Source organism: Garra rufa, chromosome 5, assembly GCF_049309525.1.
Source record: "Garra rufa chromosome 5, GarRuf1.0, whole genome shotgun sequence".
Lineage (NCBI taxonomy): Eukaryota > Metazoa > Chordata > Actinopteri > Cypriniformes > Cyprinidae > Garra > Garra rufa.
In genome coordinates this window covers 54,970,933-54,998,568 of record NC_133365.1, presented here as the reverse complement: position 1 = coordinate 54,998,568, position 27,636 = coordinate 54,970,933, and the positions used below count along the sequence as shown (strand labels likewise).

At 27.4% G+C, this 27,636-nt stretch overlaps 1 protein-coding gene across 1 annotated transcript; it reads left to right on the top strand.

The window, feature by feature from the left end:
• The first annotated feature begins 2,531 nt into the window (after nt 1–2,531).
• Nucleotides 2,532–27,636, top strand: LOC141334935 (beta-glucuronidase-like). The gene is made up of 12 exons (XM_073840159.1): nt 2,532–2,747; nt 4,792–4,977; nt 5,072–5,253; nt 8,220–8,362; nt 8,530–8,717; nt 9,841–9,984; nt 12,320–12,498; nt 14,378–14,524; nt 16,474–16,558; nt 18,638–18,814; nt 22,730–22,865; nt 25,203–27,636. The coding sequence occupies exons 1-12, from the start codon at nt 2,532–2,534 to the stop codon at nt 25,349–25,351; spliced, it is 1,932 nt and encodes a 643-aa protein (XP_073696260.1). The 3' UTR covers nt 25,352–27,636.

Sequence of the window (27,636 nt, the reverse complement as noted above, 5' to 3'; positions counted from 1 at the left end):
AGATATGGCGGATATGCGCGACCAACGGACAGGTTGAGAAAGGGGTGAGTGATAAATAATCAATGTGTAACCTGATAAAAATATATTTTTTAATGTTATCCGTGTTATATTTTCATGTGCAGCAACATTATGAACTTTTATAATGATAGGTTTGGTCATTAACGTTTAAATGCATAAATATGCAAACACAAGAGCAGAGTTCTCGGTATGAAAGACTCGTGAAAGAAAGTGCCTCTCCATTTCTCTCTAATACGGTAGGAAATTAAATTAAACAAAATGTATATAAATATTAACTGTGATGATTGACAGGGCAGTTTAAACAGTCAGTGACAGGATTCAGGTAACTAAGCAACAGAGCGTCCGTTAAGAAGCAGTTATGACGAAGTAGTACGTCCCAAAGCTTGTCTGCTATTCTGCTACATACTCAAAAGTATGTACTTTTTCTTCACAAAAAGACTACATACTTTTAGTGCATAGTATAAGTAGACGAATTGGGACGCAGCAAGATTTTTTTGGAGAAAAATATATCTGAACATATTTTGATTGGTTAAGTATAAAGTGCAATATAATGTACAATATTCCGAATCCTATTCCTTTTTTAATGCGAGTTTGACATTAGTTTTATTATAGGTGCTTACTTGTTTCTGTAGCCATAGTATCTATTATGGATCATTATTCAGCGTGTTTGTACTAATATAGGCTACCATGTAGATGCTGGCAGTGTGAACCGTTTGCGAGTAAAGCGAATCTTGAATCTAGAGAGTGATATATTGTCTCCCCCTTGTGGTCAAAATGACTCCTGCATGTTTATATTTTAATTTAGATACAGTTCAATGTAATTTTGAGTGTATTTCAATTTTTTACTCTGTGGAGTATTATAAAAAATATATATTTTCTTATAGTTCTTCTGTTTCCATAAACATATAACACAAAATACACCTTATAAATATAGGATGTAGGCCTATAGTGTAAATAAAACGCATGATAAAATAATATGTTTTCTTATTATGATAATGATTATTAGTAGTAGTTATATTTTTGTTGATTTTAAATAATTAAAAGTACAGCAAGGGTGCAATAGAATAAACAAAAAATATTATATTATATTATAATATAAACAAAAAAATCAATCAAGTAATAATAATAATAGAAATAAAGTTATTTGACATTTTATTTTTCAAAAATTCATAAAATTGTTTTGAGATATTTCCAGAACTATTTCCAGTTTATATTTATGTATAATAAATTTAGTAATTTTTTTAAAAATACGATACCAAACAAAATTGCATAACTTTGGACCTTGTATATGGAAACAAAAATAGGTAGATTCAGGTGATTTTAGTCTTTTAGATATTACAGCTCTATATTGTAATGTTTAAAGACAAAAAAAAAAAAAAAAAAAAAAAATATATATATATATATATATATATATATATATATATAAAATATTGTTTGGAAGATATTTAGTTTTTATAATGCTACTTTTGTTTTTTACTCATGTGTTTTTACCATATTTACGTACTAATATTTAATATTATTTAATAATTGCATTTAATAATTAATTATGTTTCATATTTTAATAACTATATTTTAAAAATATTTTAATAAATTTTGTTTGGTAATCTGGTGTCTTCATATTTATTTATTCCATTTTTTACACAGTTTTTCTCTAATATTTTCCACATGCACCGATAATGTTTCATTATTACTTTTGTTTTCTACTTATTATAATACTGTACTGTTAGGATTACGTACCATATTATTTATTTAAAAAAATGAATAATTTTAATTAAATTAGTTTAATATAGTGTCATATTATTTATTTATTTTTATATATTTTTCTCTAACATTCTAGCATTTGTTTTCTCTTTGATACTGCAGTGTTGGGGTTATGTGCCATATTAAACATTTATAGAAATAATTCATTATTGTTACTTCAGTCATTTTTATTTTATTTTAATTATTTTAGTTACATTTATTAATTAATTTAATATTGAGTATGTTTCAGTCTGTGGGGTATTATTTATCTGATATTATACAGGCCTTTCAAAAACCCTTGATTTCTTGTATATAAGATATTTTTGTACAACATGTAACACAAAATGCACCATACAAATATAATAAAACACATGGTAAAATATTTTAAAACATTAAGTTTAAATGCATGTTTTATTATTATTATTATTACTACTACTATGTATTTTTTATTAATTTTAATGAATTACAAATACAGTAAGGATACAACAGAATAAACAAAAAAGTGATTATAGTATTTAAAATAAAAAAATCGAATCAAATTTTTTTTAGAAATAACATAAAATAGTTTTTAGATATTGTTGATCTTCTGTTTTTAAAATTAAAAGCCTAGTACACACAGTGTAAAATAAAGATGCAAAGGTAAAAATAATAATAATAATAAAAAAAAAATAGGAAAATTGAGGAAGCGTCGTGACGCGCCGACGTCACGCGCGCAGCGGAAGTGGACCGTCGCTGATGTGCTTCAGTGTAAACAGACCGTCGAGCAGCGCATGATGGGCTCAACCGGAGCGGAGCGGGCGGCGAAATATGTGTTTCTGGCCGCTCTTTGCAGCGTGTGTCAAGCTCTGCAGGGCGGGATGCTCTTTCCCACAGAGTCTCCCTCCAGAGAAGTGAAAGACGTGAGCGGTTTATGGAGATTCAGAGCGGATCTCTCTCCGGACAGGAACCGCGGCTTTGAGCAGGAGTGGTACAAGAGTCCGCTGGCGGAGGTCACGTGAGATATAAAGAACTTTAGCTCAATTATAGTGGGGTCCAAAAGTCTGAAGTCTGAACAAATGTTTTCAGTACAAATTTAATTATCAGCCATTTAAAAAAAGTTTGAATTTGAGAAGTTCTATCATTTTAGATTCATTTTCTGTTTTAAATGCAATACAAAACAAAAATCTCAGACCTTTGGTCTCTTATTATTTATTGTTTATTTTATTTATTATGTATTTTTCCACAGGCACCCATAATGCTTCATTATTACTTTTGTTTTCTACTTATTATAATAATGTACTGTTAGGTACCATATTAATTCTTTTAAAAATGTTTTTTAATTGAATTAGTTTAATGTAGTATCTTTTGTATTTATTTATTTTTATATTTAATACAAATTTTCTCTAGCATTTTCCACAGACATTTAATAATAAATTATTTCAATAAATGTATAATATGGCACATAACCCTAACACTTCAGTAGCATATTATACATTTATTGAAATCATTTATTATTGTTACGTCAGTCATTGAATGATCAATCGATTTGAGAAGTTCCATCATTTTAGATTTCAATACAATACAAAATCTCAGACCTTCGGATCCCACTGTAGATGAAAACAAAAAATGGGTTGTTTTCAGTCTTTTAGATAGCAGATACCCCCATCCTAAAATTTAACTTATATTGTAATGTTTAAAGATAAAAAAATATATTATTAAATAATATTAATATTATTTGGAAGATATTTAGTTATATATATAATTTTTTTATTTATTTATTTATTTTCTTTCTTTATTTATTTTTGACATGTTTTTTTTTAAATATTATTTATTTACTTAGTATTTTTTTATTTTAATCTAATGTTTTTATTTATTTATTTTATTTAAAACCATTTTTCAATACTTTAGATGCTACAGACCCCCAATTATTTTATTCTTATTTAATCAAATTTTTCTTTTTCCTTTTTTTGTTGCCTTATTTTTTTCAATGTATTTTCTTTTTTAATTTGGACTTTTTATTATTTATTTATATTTGAAAACATTTTCTTAATATTTAAGATGCTACAGACTCCCAAATATTATTTATTTACTTAGTTTTTATTCTTTTTAAATTGTTAATTGAATATATTTAGTCAATTTAATACAGTGTCTTATTTATTTATTTATTTATTATTTTATACAGTTTTTCCATGGACCATAATGCTGCATTATTATGTTCGTTTTCTGTACTGTTAGAATTATGTACCACATAATTTTTTTAGTAAATAATTGTAATTATTTTTACGTTTGATTTTGGTTTATTTAATTTAATTTAATTTTTAATTGATATAGTTTTTCTGTAATATTTTCCACGGGCACCCATAATGCTTTATCATTACGTTTGTTTTCTACTTCATATAATACTGTACAGTTAGGATTATGTACCATGTTATTCATTTAATTATTTTAATTGAATTTATATATTTTAATCTAGTGTCTTTTTTTAATGTTTATTTTTAATTTGTTCATACTTGTTTTCTACTTAATACTGCAGTGTTAAGGTTATATGACATATTATACATTTATTAAAATAATGTTTTTTATTAATAATAAATTAATATCATATAATATTTTAAAATAAATAAATGTAATATTATATTAAATAATGTATTATTTATTGTTATATTATTAATAATATATCATTTATTATTAAAATCATTTTAAATTGATTTCTACATTTATTTTTTAAATTTGATCTAGTGTCTTATTATTTATTTACACAGTCCCTTGCATTCATTTCCTCATCAGTTCTCTTTTGCCCTTTTTGCACAATAACCCGATGTGCAATGTGTGTGTTTTGCAATGCTTCTTGAGAAGAAACAGCCTCTTTATCAAGAACAGTATCAAACGTTTTAATTAAAATAAAAAGACATGTTGTTTATTCCTCAAAATGCTGTCAATTATTTTAGAGGCTATTGTCAGCCAACTTACATAATTGCGTAATATTGCATATTAACCATGCAATCATTCATATTTTGCATACTGAGTGTATTTTTGTGTCATTTTTAATTCCAGACAGGGCCTGTTATTGACATGCCAGTGCCATCCAGCTACAACGACATTACACAAGATGCCAAAATCCGTGATTTCATTGGCTGGGTGTGGTATGAGAAGGACGTATGGGTGCCGGCGCGCTGGATCCAGGACAGAGGAACGCAGATCGTGCTCCGAGTGGGAAGTGCTCACTATTACTCTGTGCTTGTAAGTCTGTGGGATTTAGAAGGTTGTCTTTTGACTCATGATTAGTCACAGTCTCAGGACTCACATGCGGTTCTGTGATGTCTCCATCTTGCAGTGGGTGAACGGGGTCAAGATGACCGAACACGCGGGCGGCCATCTCCCGTTTGAGGCGGACATCAGCGGCGTGCTGCGGCAGAGCAACGCAAATCCGTGTCGGATCACCATCGCAGTGAACAACACTTTAACTCTAGAGACACTTCCACCGGGAACCATCCAGTATATGAATGATCGCACCAGGTCAGATGACAAACATAACTAATGTGTCCATATCATTCAATGAAAATATTGTTTTTAATATTTTAGATGGTACAGACCTCCAAATATTTTTTATTTACTTTTTGTCTTATTTTAATAAAATTTGTATATATCTATTTATTAATTAAAATCAACATTTTAATATTTTTTTCAATATTTTAGATGCTACAAAGCCTATTTACTTTTAAAATGTGTTTATTTAATTGATCTAATTTGGTCCTTTTATGTATTTATTTTTGAAAATATTTTTTTAAATGTTACAGACCTCCAAATAATTTTTATTTACTTTTTTGTCTTATTTTAGTTAAATTTGTTTTTATCTATTTATTAATTAAAATCAACATTTTATTAGTTTTTTCAATATTTTAGATGCTACAAAGCCTATTTACTTTTAAAATGTGTTTATTTAATTTATCTAATTTGGTCCTTTTATTTATTTATTCATTTTTAGAAACATTTTTTTATATATATATATTTTAGATGTTACAGACCTCCAAATATTTTTTATTTACTTTTTTGTCTTATTTTAATAAAATTTGTATATATCTATTTATTAATTAACATCAACATTTTATTATTTTTTTCAATATTTAAGATGCTACAGAGCCTATTTACTTTTTTTATGTATTTAATCTATCTAATTTGGTCCTTTTATTTATTTATTTATTTTTGAAAACTTTTTTTTATATTTTAGATGTTACAGACCCCCAAATATTTTTTATTTACTTTTTGTCTTATTTTAGTCAAATTTGTATATATCTATTTATTAATTAAAATCAACATTTTATTCTTTTTTTCCCCCAATATTTTAGATGCTACAAAGCCTATTTACTTTTAAAATGTGTTTATTTAATTTATCTAATTTGGTCCTTTTATGTATTTATTTTTGAAAATATTTTTTTAAATGTTACAGACCTCCAAATAATTTTTATTTACTTTTTTGTCTTATTTTAGTTAAATTTGTTTTTATCTATTTATTAATTAAAATCAACATTTTATTATTTTTTTTCAATATTTTAGATGCTACAAAGCCTATTTACTTTTAAAATGTGTTTATTTAATTTATCTAATTTGGTCCTTTTATTTATTTATTCATTTTTAGAAACATTTTTTTTATATATATTCTAGATCTTACAGACCTCCAAATATTTTTTATTTATTTTTTGTCTTATTTTAATACAATTTGTATATATCCATTTATTAATTAAAATCAACATTTTAATCTTTTTTTCAATATTTTAGATGCTACAAAGCCTATTTACTTTTAAAATGTGTTTATTTAATTTATCTAATTTGGTCCTTTTATTCATTTATTTATTTTTGAAAACATTTTTTTTTATATTTTAGATGTTACAGACCTCCAAATATATTTTATTTACTTTTTGTCTTATTTTAGTAAAATTTGTATATATCTATTTATTAATTAAAATCAACATTTTATTATTATTATTTCAATATTTTAGATGCTACAGAGCCTATTTACTTTTAAAATTTATTTATTTAATTTGGTCCTTTTATTTATTTATTTTTGAAAATATATTTTTTTATATTTTAGATGTTACAGACCTCCAAATATTTTTTATTTACTTTTTGTCTTATTTTAATAAAATTTGTATATATCTATTTATTAATTAAAATCAACATTTTTAATCTTTTTTTCAATATTTTAGATGCTACAAAGCCTATTTACTTTTAAAATGTATTTATTTAATTTATCTAATTTGGTCCTTTTATTTATTTTTGAAAACATTTTTTTTTTTTTTTTTTAGATGTTACAGACCCCCAAATATTTTTTATATACTTTTTGTCTTATTTTATATGCTACAGAGCCTATTTACTTTTAATATGTATTTATTTAATTTATCTAATAAAATTTGTATATTTCTATTTATTATTTAAATTTTTTTTTTCTTTTTTAATTTGGTATTTTTATTACTTATTTGTTTTTGAAAACATTTTTTTCAATATTTTAGATTCTACAGACCCTATTTATTTTTAAAATGTATTTATTTAATTTATTTAATTTGGTCCTTTTATTTACTTATTTTTGAAAACATTTTTTTTAAATATTTTAGATGTTACAGACCACCAAATATTATTTATTTACTTTTTGTATTATTTTAATCACATTTGTATTTATCTATTTATTTATTTAAATATTTTTTTCTTTTTCATTTTTTTATTTTGTATTGTATTTTTTATTATTTATGTTCGAAAACATTGTTTTCAATATTTTAGATTCTACAGACCCTATTTACTTGAATACGTTTTAAAATGTATTTTTTATCTTTATTTTCTGTTTTAATTTGGTATTTTTATTATTTATTTATTTTTGAAAACATTTTTTTTTCAATATTTTAGATGCTACAGCCCCCCAAATGTTACTTTTTTACATATTTTAATCTTATTTTAATCATATTTTCATTTTTCCCTTTTTTTTGTTTATTTATTTATTTATTTTTAAATGTTTTTATTTATTTTTTCCCTTTATTTTTTTAATAAAAAAATATTATTTATTTTTACATATTTTATTCTTATTTTAATAAAAAAAAACAAAAAAAAAAAAAAACATTTTTTCATTTGTTTGATTATTTATTTTTTAATCTGATTTTTTTTATTTTTTTTTTTTTTATATGTATCGGGGGCTCCACGGTAAAGTATTATCACAATACTTAAGCCATGATATTATTGCATTTGTAAACATTTTGTGATATTTAAAAATGTATTTTTGTATTATTATTTATTTATTTTGTAAAAGTTTTTAAACATTACTTTTAAACATTTCCAAAGATTCCAGCACTCCCCCATATTCAGTTTAGATAATTCAACTGAACATTAATTATCATTTAAATTGAACGCCAAAACCAGTAATTAACATGATCTCTTGTCTTAGTCCTAGATGGATAAATACAAACCTTTTTGTCTTTGCCATCTTGTTTTCCTCTCAGATACCCTTCTGGCTACTTTGTTCAGAACATTAACTTTGATTTCTTCAACTATGCTGGAATACACCGGTCGGTCCTGCTCTACACCACACCGAAGGCGCACATTGATGACATTACAGTCGAGACGACGTTCTCTGATAACATCGGTAAACATCCTAAGCATCCAATGTGTCGCTTATTTTTAACGTAAGAGCAGACTTGGAGCATTGTAACTTGAACGTCCTTCCAGTGTTATCTGCTTCCAGTCATTATTGGGGTATATAGTTGAGGTCAAAAGTCAGAATCTGCATCTACTGTCTGTCCTGTGTTTTAGGGCTGGTCAGTTATAACGTGTCCGTGTTGGGCAGCTCTAAACCCGCTGTGAAAGTGACTCTGTCAGCACATGACGGCAGATGCGTGGCTTCAGCCGATGGCACCAGAGGAGTCCTTAAAATCACAGACGTCAACCTGTGGTGGCCGTACCTGATGCACGAAAACCCAGCTTATCTTTACTCCATGGAGGTCAGTGTTCTAGAACAGTTTCCCATTGGGTCTAATATTGACGCTATGCATGAATGCATGAACTGAACAAATGAAATGCACAAGCAAGTCACAAGTGTTTTCAGTTTGCACTGATTATAATTGTTTGTTTGCCAATATTTTGTAATTAGACTAGTTTTAATAGCATTTTTGATTTACACTTAAGTAGTAAAAATTGCATTAGACAATGAAGGTCCCATTAGTTAATGTAAGTTCAGGTGCATTAAATAATATGAACAAATAGATCATTTTTGTTTTAATAATGTATGAGTAAATGCTGACATTAATATTTAAATATGAACTAGAATTAATAATTGTTTCAGGAATTTTTGTTAAGTAATGTCAACAAAAGGAACCTTGTTGTAAAGCAATACTGAGTTAGAAATTAATTTTCATTTCTCAGTTCAATTTCAGTTGTCATTTTATTATCAATGAGATACTGTAGTTTTTATTAATAGGCTGAATTAGTTTTTATTTGTATATTTTCCATTTTCATTTTAAATTTTGTTAAAGTTTTAGTAATTTATTTAGTTTTTAAAACAAATTATTGAATTTTTTAATTCATTTTTATTTAAGTTTAGGTTTTGATTATTTTAGTGCATCAAGGTAATATAAAAGAAAAACGAGAAATGTTGCCTTTATTTCAATTAACTATTTATTTTAAATAACAAAAATGTTTGAGATAACTATTATAACCCTGCAAACACTTAGTAAATAAATACTTTGTAAAGTTATTAAAAATGAAATTAATTTCCATTAATCAGTTTAATAGTATCACTACTTTTGTTTTCATTTTAGTAATTTATCATATACTAATATATATTTATTATATAAAATTATATATGTCTATATAGTTTTTATATATTTTTATTACTGTTTTAGTTTGATTTAATACAAAAAAAATGTAACTTTTTTTTCATTCAACATTTATTTTATTTGACAAATAACAAAAAAGCACAGCATTCATCAGAAATATTAACAGTTGTTTTAGCATGGTATTTTTCATGCATGTTTTAGTTTAAAATATTGTTGGTAAATATTGCCGTGGATTGCTATATACTGTTAAAATGCGACTAATGAAAAGCTGTCTGTTCTGGTTTTGTAGGTTCAGGCGACAGCAGAGGACGGACAGACAGACGTTTACACTCTTCCTGTGGGAATTCGTACCGTTAAAGTCACCAAGACACAGTTTCTCATCAACAACAAGCCGTTTTACTTCCATGGGGTCAACAAACACGAGGACGCAGACGTGAGTGACACCAGAGGGCAGCAAAACCACACGCTACTGAAGAAACTAACACCTGGAAATTAATATTTTGCCTTAATATACTTACGCTTACATTAATGCAAACCTGTATGACTTTTCTTTCTTCTGTGTAATGCAAAAGTTATTAAAAATAGTCTTTAAGTCATTGAGGTTTGATGCTGTCAGGCTTCAAAAAATGACAAACAGAGACCATAAAGTTTCATAAAGTAGTTTGATAAGACTCATGCGTTATCTTCAGAGTGGTCTGAAATCATATGATAGCTTTGCGTGTGAAGCAGACTGAAAAATGCATTGAAAATCAATAATCAGATATCTGAAATCTCACATTTTCAGACGAAACGCATCAAGTAATGCATTAGTTCCTGTGTGCTGATCACACTGCGACTGAATGAATATGAACATGGCCTTTTTTCAACATTTTAAATGACCTTTTGTTCTGTTTTGATTTTAATTTTAGTTTAGGTTTAAGTAATTTTGTTGCTTTTTTATGTTCATTTTAATTTATTTTTCAGATATAAATTTAGTAATTTTAGTACTTCAACTTATTTCATTATAATTAGTTGCCAAGAAAATATTTAGAATATATTCAAATTCCAGTTGCAAAACAGTGCAAATAAATTAATGAACATGCACATGTTTTTTTATTATTATTGTTATTAGTAGTAGGTTGTGGTAGTAGTAATATATTGATCTTTTATTTTATCTATTATACATTTTTGCTAATTTGATGTGCTTTTTAAATTTTTATTCTTTTTAATTTTGATTTAATTTATTTTTATTTTAGATTTAGTTCATATTAGTATTGAATTACAGAATTACAGTGTGATTGAATTCATAAGCACATGGTCTTTTCTATTATATTTATTAATATTTTATGCATTTCCATAACTGCTTTAATTATGCTTTGATTTATTTTTATTTTAGATTTTCAGTATTTTAAGTTGTATTTTTTCTTAACATTCATGCATATTTTTTTATGTATTTTTATTTCCATTTTAGTTTCAGTAATTTATTTAAATGTATTTCATTTAATTTCTAATTTTTGTTAGTTTAAGATTATAATAGTTGTATTTTTTTTTCTATTTTAGTTATTTATTATTTAAATGTATTTTAGTTAATTTCTAATTAATTCTGTTCATTTGAGATTATATATATATATATATATATATATATATATATATATATATATATATATATATATATATATATATAGATATATATATATATATATGTAGCTTTCATTTATTTAGATTTTTATTTTAGTTTTAAAAATGTTAATATTTAAATGTATTTTTGATTCATTTAAAATGTTTAGTTTAATATTTTTATTAGTACAAGTTGTAGTTTTTTCTTAAATGTAATAACATATTTTAATTTATTTTTATTTTCATTTTAGTTTTAGTAATTTGTTATTTAAACATATTTCTTTTTTTACATTTTTGTATAAAACCTATTTTATTTTTATTTCTATTTAAATTTTATTCATTAATCGCTTAACAGCTGATTTTTTTTTGCCAATTTATATATAGATTTAATTTAGAATTATATTTAGTAATGTAATTATTTAGACACATTTCACTTAATAACTAATTTTTTTTGTACAAAGTTATCATATAACATTGATATTTTGCTTTTATTTTATGCATTTCCATAAATGCTTTAATTTATTTAACTTTTTTAGATTTAGTTTTAGTAATGTTAGTACTTAAGCTTATTTCTTTAAATATTTTGTAATATTATTTTAGTAATATTAGTATTCAATTTTTTTCTTATACTAATTACAGTGTGATTGCATGAATATGCACATGGTCTTTTCTTTATATTTATTAATATTGTAAGCTTTTATTTTATGCATTTCTATAATTTATTTAACTTTTTATGTTATTTTAGGCAAAATTTCTATTTATTCTTTTATATTTATTTCTAATTTGAGATTTTATTTTATTTTCAGTTTTCGATTTAATTTGTTGGTTTTAGTCATTTTTTTTATATGCTTTTGCTTTTGTTTTTATGGTCTCCTTAGTCGAATGTTAACACATATTAGTGTTAACATTCTGCTAAGAAAGAAAGAAAGTCATACTGGTTTAAAAAGACAATATTACAGAGTAAATGCTGACAGCTTTAAAAGCATAATCGCGGTAAAAGCAGCTGATTTCAGCTATTAACTCGACCGCTTACCCACACAACCGCATCCTCTCATACTTGTGTTATTATAGCTGATGTTTGCTGATCCTCACGCAGCTGCTATGAGAGTAAAACACTGCATTTCAGATTTCAGTGTCGGTCACCTGACTGAGACCCAGGGTTTGTGTTCCAGATCCGAGGGAAAGGCTTCGACTGGCCTCTGGTGGTGAAGGACTTTAACCTGATGAAGTGGATGGGAGCCAACTCGTTCCGCACCAGTCACTATCCCTACGCCGAGGAGATCCTGCAGATGGCCGACCGGCACGGCATCGTCATCATAGACGAGTGTCCTGGAGTGGGAATCAAAGACATGTGAGACGCCGTCCCAACAAACACAAACACTTCAGCTTTTACTGAGGAGTTTTTGCCAAAGTGTGGTGCAAAAACAGTGTCTAGTGTCCCGTTTCATCCCTTTTTGTATATTTTGTCTGTCGGAAATGATGTCAAGGTTACAAGCCTGTAGGAAATGAATCCACGTTGTTGTTTTAATATTATTTATATGCTATTATAGTATTTATTAATATTTAGAATTAGGTTTTATTTTCATATTTTTCGTTTTCAATTTAATTTTAGTTAACATTTTTGTATTTTTTCCCCTTAATCAATTAGCTATAAATAAATATTAAGTTCATTTTAGTTGTAGTAATTTTTTTATTTTTGAATATATTTCAGTTAATTTTTTTGTTTTTGTTGCGGATTTTCAATATTTTAAGTTGTAGTTTTTCTTAATATTTATATATACATTTTTATTGATTTTATTTCAATGTTAGTTTAAGTAATTTATTATTTAAATGTATTTCACTTCATTTCTCACTTTTTAGTGTAGAATTTTGAATAAAACTAAAATAATTTTTTTTAATATTTTTTATATTAGAGTTTTAATTGTAATTAATTAATTAATTGTACTTTTTTCTTATTTATATATATTTTTATTTATTTTTATTCAAATTTTAGTTTCAGTCATTTATTTAAATGTATTTCACTTCATTTCTCATTTTTCTTAGTGTAAATTTTAAATGAATTTGTTATATTTGTTTTCTTAATATTTATATATTTTTTATTTATTTTTATTTCAATTTTAGTTTCAGTAATTTGTTATTTAAATGTATTTCACTTCATTTCTCATTTTTTTAGTGTAGAATTTTGAATAAAACTAAAATATTTTTTTTATATTTTAGTTGTTTCTTAATATTTACATATTTTTTTATTTATTTTTATTTCAATTTTAGTTTCAGTAATTTCTTATTTAAATGTATTTCACTTAGTTTTTAATTTTTCTTAGTTTAAAATTAATTGAAATTATTATTCATTGTCATTATTTGTTTGGTTTAATATTTTAATATATTTCAGTTAATTTCCCATTTTTTGGGGGGAATATTTTACGTTTTATTTTTTTCTTAATATATATATTTTTTATTTATTTTTATTTCAATTTTAGTTTCAGTAATTAATTATTTAAATGTATTTCAGGTAATTTCTATTTTTTGTTAGTTTTCAATAGTTTAAATTTGAGTTTTCTCTTAATATTTACATATAGCTTTAATTTATTTTTATTTCCATTTTAATTTCCATTTATGTAAACATATTTTATTTATTTATTTTAAGATTTTAAAATAATAATAATTTAGGTTTCTCCTGACGTTTATATATATCTTGTTTTTTTATTTCAATATTTAAACATATTAAATATTTAATAGTTCATTTAATTAAAAAAAAAATTATATTTATATATAGCTTTATATTTATTTCCATTTTTAATTTAAGTAACCTTATTATTTAACCATTTTTCACTTAATTTCTAAATTTTGTTTTTCAAAGTCATCATGTAGCATTTATACTTTATTTTATTTCAGCTTCACTTAAACCCAATTTTAATAGTTTTAGTTTAGAAAAATATGAAATATTTCTAGTTTCTTTTTAATTTTAGTTTACGTTTTGGTTTATATTTTTTATTTTAGTTTAGTTAGTACTTCATCTTATTTCTTCATCTTAACAGTTTTTTTATCTGACATTTTATTTAATTAACATTTTATTTCAGCTTTGTGTAAATAACAATTTTAATTGTTTTAGTCAATAATAACAGCCCTGATTCATGTTTAATCTCCATCTGTTTAAAGTGTTTTAATCTGAGGTGGTTTTATTGTCATATCTATATCAGATAATCAATAAACTGGGTTTGTGTGGTCCTCAGACGCAGTTTTGGGAACGTTTCTCTGGCTCATCACCTGACGGTTATGGAGGAGCTGGTCCGGCGTGATAAGAACCATCCGTCTGTGGTCATGTGGTCTGTGGCCAATGAACCGGCTTCTGAATGGCCGCCCGCCGGATTCTACTTCAAGTGAGTCAAACTGAATATGAATGACTCCCATTAATAGCTTTAGTGGTCCAGATGACAGCATGTTTACACCTAAAAGAGGACCACAAGACACTGTTTTAGTAGTTTAAAAGAGCAGAAATTCAGTTTTTCGTCACTCTGTGTTCATGTGAAGTTGTTTTGACAGCAATGCATCATAATCAGTGGTTTGTGCACATATGTTGAGTCCTGTTCAGCAGCTGTAATGAATGTCTTCAGGTAGAAACACCTGCTTTGAGCCTCATTAACATACCGGAGCATCATAAACACGCCGCGGGCCAAAACACCGGAAACTTCTCATGGTCTGAGTCTCAACAGCTTGAGCTCTTGAAGGGAGATTTAGTTGCAAATAACGTCCGTTTGAGTTATTAACGCTAGCTAGAACAGCAAAAGCATGTTAAATGTAATGTCATGATGTTAATGTACCTGTCCGCTTCACTGATTTTGACTAAAAGTTCTTGTTCCCTTTGCAATGATTGTGGAAAACCTGACGTTAAACTGGTGATTTCCAGGCTTGGAAAAATAAAATATATAATATAATTAATTATGAATAAAAAATAAATAAAAAATTAAAATTAAAATAAATGAAATAAATAATTATAAAATTAATACACAATAAATAAAATAGATAAAAATAAGTAATAATAAAAAATGCTGAAAAGGTCAGAGATATCAATGAAAATTCATATTTAAATAGTAAACAAATTTGACAATCTTTAAAATTAAAATTAAAATTACATTCAATAAAATTAATAAAATAAAAGCTAATTTAAAATATTAATAAACACTACAGCAGCAAATAAATAATATTAAAAAAACATTTTAACCCTAATAAAATAATGATTTGCGGTGACTGAAATTGTTGTACAATAATATTTGAAAATCTTGAGAGAGGTTTTTAAGCTTTTCTCATCTCAGAACATAGTCATGACTTATTTGTGGTTGACTTACATTACATTGTTGTTGTTTTTTGTATTATTTATATACTGTTTATTATTTATTTACTAGCATTTAATAATTTTTTTTAAATTAGCTTTTTATTTTATGCATTTTCTATTTTAATTTTAGTTGGTTTAGTTATTTTGTTTGGTTCTTGTGTTATTTTTATAATTTTTTTATTTCCATTTAGCTGTAATTTACAATAAATAAATAATTAAGAATAAAAATGATTAAAATAATAATTTTAAAATAAATCAAATAAATACATTGTTCAAGTACAGTGAATAAAATTGATGAAGATAAATAATAATTAAATTTGAATAAACATCCTGGGAAAAGTCATGGAAATCAATGATAATTCTTATTCAATCAGCCAGAAATGATTTGTGGTGACTGTTATTGTTGAAAAATAATAGTTGAAAATCTTATGAAAGTGATTTCTCATGGTTTTTGAGCATCTCAGAACACAGCCATGACTTATTTATCATTGACTGCTACTTTTTTCTTTTTTTATTATTTATATACTTTTGTAGTATTTCTTAATATTTTAAAGTAGCTTTTATTTAAATTAATTTTAAACAATTTTAATTTATAATAAATATTTTAAGTAGTAATTAAAAAAATAATTAAATGAATAAATTGTTAAATTAAAGCACAGTGAGTAAAATTAATACAAATAAATAATAAGTACAATTTTATTTTTAAATAAACATCTGGGGAAAGTTACGGAAATCAATGAAAATGTATATTTATTCATATATTTATTCATATTTGTTATAATTATTTTAAATAATAAAATAATACATCCTTATGCAATATTCATAAATAACTGACAAAAATATTGGGTAAAAAGTGTCCGAATCCTTTTTTTTTAAACTGGGAATAGATTAATCTTTTTTAAAAGGTTTATTTTACCATCTGGTAAAGTAATTATTGTTTCGTAGTGTCAAAAACATCTCAAACTGTTTTTTTTTCTGATGTATTTTTTTCCATAGGGAACTGGTGTCTCATACGAAGTCTCTGGATTCCACTCGAGCGGTCACATACATCACCGACAGTAACTATGCCAGAGATCAAGGGGTGAGATTTGACATTTTATACATGTATTTTTGAGCAGTTTCGGTGTTGCAAAATGTCCATTACACAACCTTGCACCTACTGATGTTTTTATTCCAGTAGTTCGAACAGTTCTTATCTTCTATTTCTCTCTATCATGAGTTGAGTTGATCTACAGTAGATCTGCGTCATTCACATACAGTCAGTCATTCTGCAAATGTACTTTGGTTAACCGTTTTCACTCACACACTTCACTCTCTAGTAGATAAAACACAAACTTCCTCATGCCGTACAGACCTTATTTCAACTTTCACTCTCGTTGGCAGTGAGTGTTTCGTAACAAATCCTATGACTATATCTCAGTGACTTCTTGCTGAAAAGAGTCATCTTTATTACGCTGAAGAAAAAAAGATTATTGGAGTACAAAATACTATTTCTTGTAAATTGCATAATGAAATATTTTGAAATATTGAGATGTATTCATTTTTTATTTTTTTTATTTTTTACTTTCACTTATTACTTACATATTTTAATTGTAATTCACTTAAGGAATTATGCAAAGTAGATCTTAAGCTAATATTAAGGAAAAAATAATATTATATTACTAAAATGATTATATATATATCTGTGTGTGTGTGACCCTGGACCACAAAACCAGTCATAAGGTTAAATTTTACAAAACTGAGATGTATACATCATATGAAAGCTCAATAAATAAGCTTATGGTTTGTTAGGATAGGACAATATTTGGCTGAGATACGTCTATTTGAAAATCTGGAATCTGAGGGTGCAAAAAAATCAAAATACTGAGAAAATCACTTTTAAAGTTGTCCAATTAAATTTCTTAACAATGCATATTACTAATCAAAAATTACATTTTGATAAGTTTACAGTAGGAATTTTACAAAAAATCTTAATGGAACATGATCTTTACTTAATTTCCTAATGATTTTTGGCATAAAAGAAAAATCAATAATTTTGACCCATGCAATGTATTTTTGGCTATTGCTACAAATATACTCCAGCGACTTAAGGTTTTGTGGTCCAGGGTCATATATATATATATATATATATATATATATATATATATAAAGATTGTTGGAGTACAAAATACTACTTGAAAGTTACATAATGAAATATTTTAAAATATTGAGATATATTTATTTATTGTTTTAACTTTTGTAACTATTTATTTATTTTATTATTTTACTAATTACTTATTATTATTTACTTAACATTTAAATTTGTGATTCACTAAAGGAATTACGTAAAGCAGATCTTAAGCAAATATTAAGGAAAAAATATAAATAAATAAATGTATGTGTGTATGTATGTGTATATATATATATATATATATATATAAATAAAGATTATTGGAGTACAAAATACAATTTCTTGAAAATTGCATAATGAAATATTTTGAAATATTAAGATAGATTTTTATATTTTGAAATATTGAGATTCATTTTATTTATTTATTATTTAAACTTTTTTAACTATTTATTTTATTATATATATATATATATATATATATACACACACACACACACACACACACACACATACTGCCACTCAAATTTATTTTATATTTTTTTTATTTTTTTTAGATATTATTGATACAATTGTTACTTGTCTTTTATCTTTAAACTTTCATGTTTAGTTCAGTGCTAAATGTAATGCATATGTGACCCTGGACCACAAAACCAGTCTTAAGTAGCACAAGTATATTTGTAGAAGTAGCCAAGAATACATTGCAGGGGTTAAAATGACAGATTTTTCTTTTATGCCAAAAATCATCAGGATATTAAGTAAAGATCATGTTCCATGAAAACAATTTGTAAATTTCCTACAGTAAATATATCAAAACTTAATTTTTGATTAGTAATATGCATTGCTGAAAACTTAATTTGAACAACTTTAAAGGTGATTTTCTCAATATTTAGTTTTTTTTTTTTGCACCCTCAGATTGCAGATTTCAAATAGTTGTATCTCAGCCAAATTTTGTCCTTTCCTAACAAACATCAATGGAAAGCTTATTTATTGAGCTGATATATAAATCTCAATTTGGGAGTTTTTGCTGATTTGCTGTGTTCTGGTCATCAGGCGCCGTATGTGGATGTTATTTGTGTGAACAGCTATTTCTCGTGGTATCATGACCCGGGTCACACAGAGATCATCAGTATTCAGCTCAACACTCAGTTTGATAACTGGTACGGCAAATACCAGAAACCCATCATCCAGAGCGAGTACGGAGCCGACGCGGTGCCCGGCTTACACAGCGTAAGTCCACACATTCACACACACAGATGCTATTAATAATGCTTTCAATAAGAATAAACAAATCAGCACAAGACCTCATTTTAGATGTAAATGTCTAGCCTGAGTCTGGAAACACAAGGTGAGAATGAAATGCAGATGCTGAGGGGATCATTTATTTACATGCGCTGTGTGCATTTATTTAACACTTCAATCACTAAATTAATTATGCAAATTAAGTCTTTTGTCATAATATACACATTTATATATATATATACACACACACACACACACACACACACACACACATACTGACGCTCAAAAGTTGGGATCAGTAAGATTTTTTTTTTTTTTTTTTTAACTCTAATGCTCATCAAAGTTCCATTTATTTGATCAAAAATACAGGGAAGAAGTCATATTATGAAATATGTGACCCTGGAGCACAAAACCAGTCTTAAGTCGCTGGGGTATATTTGTAGCAATAGCCAAAAATACATAGTATGGGTCAAAATTATTGATTTTGCTTTTATGCCAAAAATCATTAGGAAATTGAGTAAAGATCATGTTCCATGAAGATTTTTTGTAAAATTCCTACTGTAAATGTATCAAAATGTAATTTTTGATTAGTAATATGCATTGTTAAGAACTTAATTTGGACAACTTTAAAGGTGATTTTCTCAGGATTTTGATTTTTTTGCATCCTCAGATTCCAGATTTTCAAATAGATGTATCTCGGCCAAATAGTGTCCTATTCTAACAAACCATACATCAATTGAAAGCTTATTTATTGAGCTTTCATATGATGTATACATCTCAGTTTTGTAAAATTTAACCTTATGACTGGTTTTGTGGTCCAGGGTCACATATTATTGCAATTCAAAATAACAGTTTATTATTTTATTATACTTTAAAATAAAAATGTATTTCTGTATTTTCATCAGCATCATTACTCCAGTCTTCAGTCTCACATGATCCTTTAGAAATCATTCTAATATGCTGATTTATTACTTTTATTATCAATGTTGTGCTGCTTAATAGTTTTTGAACCTGTGATACTTTTATCAGGATTCTTTGATGAATAGAAAGTTCAAAAGAACAGCATTTCTTTAAAATAGATTTTTTTTCTAACAATAAAAGTGTTTACTATCACTTTTTATCAATTTAAATCATCCTTGCTGAATAAAAGTATTCATTTCTTTTAAAGAGAAAGAAAGAAAACATTAAGGTTTTTATTGTTAAAAATGATTTCATGTTGCTCTTTTTAACGTTTTATTTAAAGATTCAAAGATTCTAGAAAAGTATCACAAGTTTTAACTATCTATATATATATATATATATATATATATATATATATATACACACTGATCAAAAAATAAAGGGAACACTTAAACAACACAATGTAACTCCAAGTGTTCCCTTTATTTTTTGTGCAGTGTATATATATTGAGCAGCACAATTTTTTTATTGATATTAAATCAGCATATTAGAATGATTTCTGAAGACTGTTGTAATGATGCTGAAACTTCAGCTTTGCATCACAGGAATAAATTCTATTTTAAAGAAATTACAATAGAAAACCACTATTTTAAATTTCATTAACATTTTACAATATTACAGTTTTTTTTATATTTTTAATCAAATAAACACAGCCTTGATAAACAGAAAAGTCTCTTTAAAAAAAAAAAAAAAAATCTTACAGATCTTTTACTTTTGAGCAGCAGTGTATACATTAGGGCTGTATACCTTGGAGAACCTGGCGATACGATACATACCTCGATACACAGGTCTCGATTCGATACGTACCTCGATACAGAGCTGTCTCGATATGATTTGATACAATGTGACACGATTCGATACGATTCAATAAAAATACATGAGCCAGAGCCAATTAGTTAATGCTGAACACATTTACTCAACAAACAGAGCTCTGCATTTTTCTTCAATTTATTGAAGACAAAAGTGCATTATAACAAAGTGCATTTTGCTTAAATATTTGCAACTTTAAGTGCTCTGATTAATTGTACACAAATTGTTTTATTCTGGAAATTACCACAAGTCAACATTTAACTTTCCAAGGGTACAGTCTGAGCTCACACAAGCACAAAATCTTCTTATTATTCTTAACTTCTTATTAAATCTTCTTATATTTCACTATGAAATCACTTAAATGCTACATCTTGCTTTAACATTTGGCACAACAACAAATCTACCTCATAACAGGATGGATTTTTAAAATCTTACGTCTAAACCAGGTTTGTCCTCAAAAAGGCAGGTTGAACAAAAATCACTGCAGCAACAAAACAATAACCTGAGGATTCTCTTGGTAATGCTAGCTTTATCCTATGACTTAAGATTTTTGTTCAAAAACAGAAGTTGGTCAACATGCTTTGAACTTAGTACACTTCTCTGTGCTGTTACTCCGTGAGTTTTTTTAAATTCGCGGGCGCCGCTGCGCCCCCTAATGGCTGGGCGTAGTATCGATACTAAGGGCTAGAATATCGATACTGTATCTTTTTTTCTTATATCGGTATGTATCTAAGAATCGATATTTTGAGCACACCCCTAGTATACATACCTATTTTTCTTACTAGTATTTCTAAAGGAATAACACATATTAGATATTTTGTAATAAGAATATAGTATATATAGGATTTATGCAAATCATTTTTGTCATAAAAATTTTCATGTTATATGTTTAGATATTTATGAATATACTTTGTTACTTTATTAATGGTTAATGTGTGGGTTGATGGATAGAGTTGATATCAATATATATTTTATTTATGTTTTTTGTGTTTTATTAATAAATTATGCAAATAAGATATTTTGTCATATATTTTGCTTAAATGTATAATTTTAACACATAAATATCTTTTTTAAATATTGGTTTATTTTCTTTATTAATCTACACTAAAGGAATTATTCAAAGCAATTTTTGTAATTTTTTTTGGCAAACAAAATGTCTTTTTCCAAAACACTTGTTTTTTTTACATGAAGTTTCATAATTTACAAAGCAAATATAATATAATATAATATAATATAATATAATATATATATATATATATATATATATATATATGTGACCCTGGACCACAAAACCAGTCTTAAGTCGCTGGGGTATATTTGTAGCAATAGCCAAAAATACATTGTATGGGTCAAAATTATTGATTTTTCTTTTATGCCAAAAATCATTAGGAAATTAAGTAAAGATCATGTTCCATGAAGATTTTTTGTAAAATTCCTACTGTAAACATATCAAAATGTAATTTTTGATTTGTAATATGCATTGTTAAGAACCTAATTTGAACAACTTTAAAGGTGATTTTCTCAGTATTTTTGATTTTTTTGCATCCTCAGATTTCTGATTTCAAATAGATGTATCTCAGCCAAATATTGTCCTATCCTAACAAACCATACATCAAAAGAAAGCTTATTTATTGAGCTTTCATATGATGTATATATCTCAGTTTTGTCAAATTTAACCTTATGACTGGTTTTGTGGTCCAGGGTCACATATATATAATTTATAATTTATTTATTTTATTTATTTATTTATTTTTACTTCACTTTTTAAAAGAATCAAAAAGATACTTTTAAAGTATTGTTTTGAAAGTTGGTAATTTGGTAAAAAATTTTGGTATTAGGGTTCGGGACAGCCACCTCCCAATTGAAAGTACCCAATAAATGATGATTTTATATATATTAAGCTTACTGATATTTCAAATACTATTATGGGTTTCAATAGATAATAGAAGGATCTTAGTAAACATCTAAGATTTGAATACTTAAATGTTTTTAAATGTGTTTTGGTTGTGAACGGCCCATATACGTACATCATTTTTTACACAGACACACACAAAATATTACGGTAGTTTTTCTGTTTACCCAGCATTGACAGCTGTGGGAAAAAGTGAAGCTCACATGTTTGTCGTCCTGCAGGATCCACCCATGATGTTCACAGAGGAGTATCAAAAGACGGTCCTGCAGAACTACCACAACGTGTTCGACCAGAAGAGGAAGGAGTTCGTGATCGGAGAACTCATCTGGAACTTTGCCGACTTCATGACGGCTCAAAGTAGGAAACGACCACAGCTTTTTCCTTTGCTCCGAACAGGTTTTTCTAGAACACATAGAGCATACTAACTAGCATACTATTCACTCATGCACGCTTTGATAAGAGAATGGAAACGTGTCAGACAGATCTCTATTTGCACATTTTCTGCTCTGATGAATAAAAACAACTCAGTTTTAAAGTTTAAAAGATGAACAGTTGAGGTCAAAAGTTTACACCCCCCTTTCAGAATCTGCAAAATGTTGATTATTTTTTCTAACCCTAACCTGAATAAGATGTTTCACATAAAAGACATTTATAGTCTGCAAGACAAAATAATTGTTGAATTATAAAAACGACCCCTGTTCAAAAGTTTACATCCCCTTGATTCTCAATACTGTGTTGTTTCCTGAATGATCCACAGCTGTGTTTTTGTTTAGTGATAGTTGTTCATGAGTCCCTCGTTTGTCCTGAACAGATAAACTGCCCGCTGTTCTTCAGAAAAATCCTTCAGGTTCCACAAATTATTTGGTTTTTCAGCATTTTTGTGTATTTGAACCCTTTCCAACAATGACTGTGTGATTTTGAGATCCATCTTTTCACACTGAGGACAACTGAGGGACTCATGTTCAAACACTCACTGATGCTCCAGAAGGAAAACAATAATAAATACATTAAGAGGGTGAAAACTTTTTGAATTTAAAGATCAGGGTAAATTTAACTTGTTTTGTTTTCTGGGAAATAAATATCTTCTATAGCTTCTGAAGGACAGTACTAAAAATGTGATATTTAGGCAAAATAAGAAAAATGCACACATCTCCATTCTTTTCAAATGTTTTCACCCCCGGCTCTTACTGCATGTTTTTTCTTCTGTAATAGTTGCATATGAGTCCCTCAGTTGTCCTCAGTGTGAAAAGATGCATCTCAAAATCATGCTCCAGAAGGAAATCCATGCAGTAAGAGCCGGGGGTGAAAACTTTTGAACAGAATGGAGATATGTACATTTTTCTTATTTTGCCTAAATATCACATTTTTAGTACTGTCCTTCAGAAGCTATAGACGATACTTGTTTACCAGGAGACAAAACAAGTTAAATTTACTCTGATCTTCAAATTCAAAAAGTTTTCACCCCCCTTAAAGTATTAATAACGCATGGTTTTTCCTTCTGGAGCATCAGTGAGTGTTTGAACCTTCTGTAATAGTTGCAAATGAGTCCCTCAGTTGTCCTCAGTGTGAAAAGATGGATCTGAAAATCATACAGTCATTGTTGGAAAACAAAATAATTTGTGGGACTTCAAGGATTTTTCTGAAGAACAGCAGGCAGTTTAACTGTTCAGAACAAACAAGGGACTCATGAACAACTATCACTAAACAAAAAACAGCTGTGGATCATTCAGAGAACAACACAGTATTAAGAATCAAGGGGATGTAAACTTTTTGAACAGGGGTCATTTTTATAAATTCAACTATGCACTATATGTAAACGTCTTTTATGTGAAATATCTTATTCAGTTCAGTACTAAATAAAATATATCATGCGTTTTGTGTGATCCTCTTATTTTGGTAAAATAATTAACATTTTGCAGATTCTGAACAGGGGATGTAAACTTGACCTCAACTGTAGATGAGTTTGTTTCTCAATGAGAATTTATGCAATGCAGCATTGCATCACTTGCTCACCAATGGATCCTTTGCAGTGAATGGGTGCCGTCAGAATGAGAATCCAAACAGCAGATAAAAACATCACAATAATCCAGAAGTAATCCACACCTCTCCAGTCCATCGGTAAACATCCGGAGAAGACAAAAGCTGCATGTTTGTAAGAAACAAATCCATTGTTAAGATGCTTTTGACTAAAAAATGAGTCCTTCATTTATAAGAACACTTACTGCAGTTAAAAAAGTGGTCTGGTCTGAATCAGATCAAACACCGTTTACAGTCCAAAACAGCTCTAAACAAATCTGTGGCTGGATTTTGATGTGAGAGACAACATGAGATGGACTTTTTCCACTGGAGGAAGCATTATTATGGATTATGGACTCATTTATTTTAGTAAACGGTTTGAAGATAAAATTGATGGATTTGTTTCTTAAAAACACAGCTTTTGTCTTCTCAAAATGTTAACTGATGGACTGGAGTGGTATGGATTACTTGTGGATTATTGTGATGTTTTTATCAGCTGTTTGGACTCTCATTCTGACGGCACCCATTCGCTCCAGAGGATCCGTTGGTGAGCAAGTGATGCAATGCTACATTTCTACAAATTTGATGAAGAAACAAACTCATCTGGACGAGCTCATTTTCATTTTTGTGGACTGTTTCTTTGAGGAAAGCATGCATTAATCTCTCTCTCGTCTTTAGCTATCACTCGAGTGGTTGGGAATAAGAAGGGAGTCTTCACTCGGCAGCGGCAGCCCAAACCCGGAGCGTTTCTGCTGCGAGAGCGTTACTGGAGGATCGCCAATGAGACAGGTGTGCTGCCCACCTGGGCCAGGTATCCCTGCCAGTGAGCCGGATTAGCAGCTTCCTGAGCGCTGGAAAACAGGAAGACCAGGTGAAAATGGACTGTTTAACAAGTGGAAGTGCCTTATGATCTATGACAATCACACCTGTGAAACGCAGATCAGTGGATGTGATTGAGTGATCCATCCACATGCTGGTTGTTTTCAAGATTTTATTTTTAGGTTTTTATGGCAAAGGTCCTGAATTGCAGTAACACTATTAAAGTGGAACATGAATGTTTTTCCTTAAATGTGTCTTTTTCTGGTGTTCAGCCTCCTGGATTTATATTGTGAATGTTTACAATGATATTCAAATCTGTCGAGAGCGTGTCTGACTCATATTTCACCTCAAAAAACAAATAAGAGAAACTATCGGTTTAAAGAAAATCAAGCCTGTTTTAGGAGCTGCACCTGTTTATTTTGCGTTATCATTTACATTACAGTTAAGACAAAATTCATTACTGTAATGCAAAAACACATAATTATATACAAGTGTTGGTGGTAATGCATTGCAAGTAACGCAAGTTACGTAATAATATTACTTTTTCCAAGTAACTAGTAAAGTAACGCATCACTTTTTAATTGACAAGAAAATATTTGAGTTACTTTTTCAAATAAGTAACGCCAGTTACTTTTCCCCCATTTATTGATTAAAAGCTCTCCGGTCCCCATGTTGAGAGAAATTGTAAGATGTTACTTTAGTTCTAGAATAAATGTGAACATGCATTAATTCATCTCACTCACTAAAAAAGATACAGTATTCCTCAAAATGAATAAAAAACTGAAATTCAACGCAATTAAATGTTAAATAATACAAATATCCTTTATGTATTTAATCCCATTTTATTAACCGATGTCTTTGCTGCCGACCTTCGATGATTCAATTCATCCATACTAATAAACAAAAATTACTCAAGATAATCTAACATTTATTTTCCTTTTTTATTGCTGAAGGTTTGCCATTTTTCTTCTGCGGTCTACTGTACAGACGTCAATTTACTTTTCTCTAAGCCTGAGGCTTTTGGTGTGAAAAGGCTTTTACATTTGACAAAAATATAACTTTTTAGATTAAAAACAAACAAGCAAGCCCTGCCCAGATTTAAAAAATAACGCATTACTTTCCATAAAAAGTAACTAAGTAACGTAATTAGTTACTTTTTTAGGGAGTAACTTAATATTGTAATGCATTACTTTTAAAAGTAACTTTCCCCATCACTGTTTTTATATCATGGTAATATTTTTTGTATTGCCTTAATGCATATTTATATGTGATCCTGGACCAAAAAACTAGTCATAAGGGTCAAAATAAGCTTTTCAATCATATATGGTTTATTAGGTTCGGACAATATTTGGCTGAGACACAACTATTTGAAAATCTAGAATTGGAGAATGCAAAAAATCGAAATATTGAGAAAATCACCTTTAAAGTTGTCTAAATGAAGTTCTAAGCAATGCATATTACAAATAAAAAAATATGTTTTGATATATTTACAGTAGGAAATCTATCTTAATATCCCAATGATTTTTGGCATAAATGAAAAATCAAAAATTCTGACTCATACAGTGTATTTTTGGCTATTGCTACAAATATACCTGTGCTACTTAAGACTGGTTTTGTGGTCCAGGGTCACATTTTTATAAATCCATTACAGTAATAATATTATATAATGAAAATCTAATAAGGATCATCATTGAAAAAATTGTGCATTAGAATAATAACAATATTTAATGAGAATGTAATAAGGCTAATAAAAAGCATTGAATATTTACAACAAGAATTAAAGGGGTAAAAGCCCCTTATATTATTGTTATATGTTATATTATTTAAATTGTACTGCTTTAATGCTTTAATTTAATTTTTAAAATAATTGCATTGGAGTAATAGAAATATCTAATGTGAATCTAATAAACATTGAAAAAAGGAAGGGGGGGGGGGCATTTTGATTTAATACAAGAAGAATTTGAGGGGGAAAAATGTGCTTAATTTTCATTTAAAAAAGTCAAAATAAATATACAAAATACATATCTTCTTGGGGCTTTTTTTTTTCTTTTTGAGGTGAAATGTGACCAGAATATGTTTTAGCACTGGACATTTTCTATGAATTTTAATCAACTTTTAATAATTGGCTCCAGTCTTTCATGAACAAAAATGTCTAATGTTGATGCGTTTGTGTGTGTGACGATGGCAGAATGTACTTTAATTACTTTTGAACAGAAATTTAATGAATCCTTTGTGTTTGTGGACATTCCAGACATTCATCAGCAATGTCTTCAAAATAAACAACATTCCACAA

Coding starts and splice junctions, on each gene's coding strand:
- LOC141334935 (XM_073840159.1), top strand. CDS start 2,532: ATGGGCTCAACCGGAGCGGAGCGGGCGGCGAAATATGTGTTTCTGGCC. Junction 2,748..4,791: donor ACAAGAGTCCGCTGGCGGAG/GTCACGTGAGAT, acceptor TTTTAATTCCAG/ACAGGGCCTGTTATTGACAT. Junction 5,254..8,219: donor TATATGAATGATCGCACCAG/GTCAGATGACAA, acceptor TTTTCCTCTCAG/ATACCCTTCTGGCTACTTTG.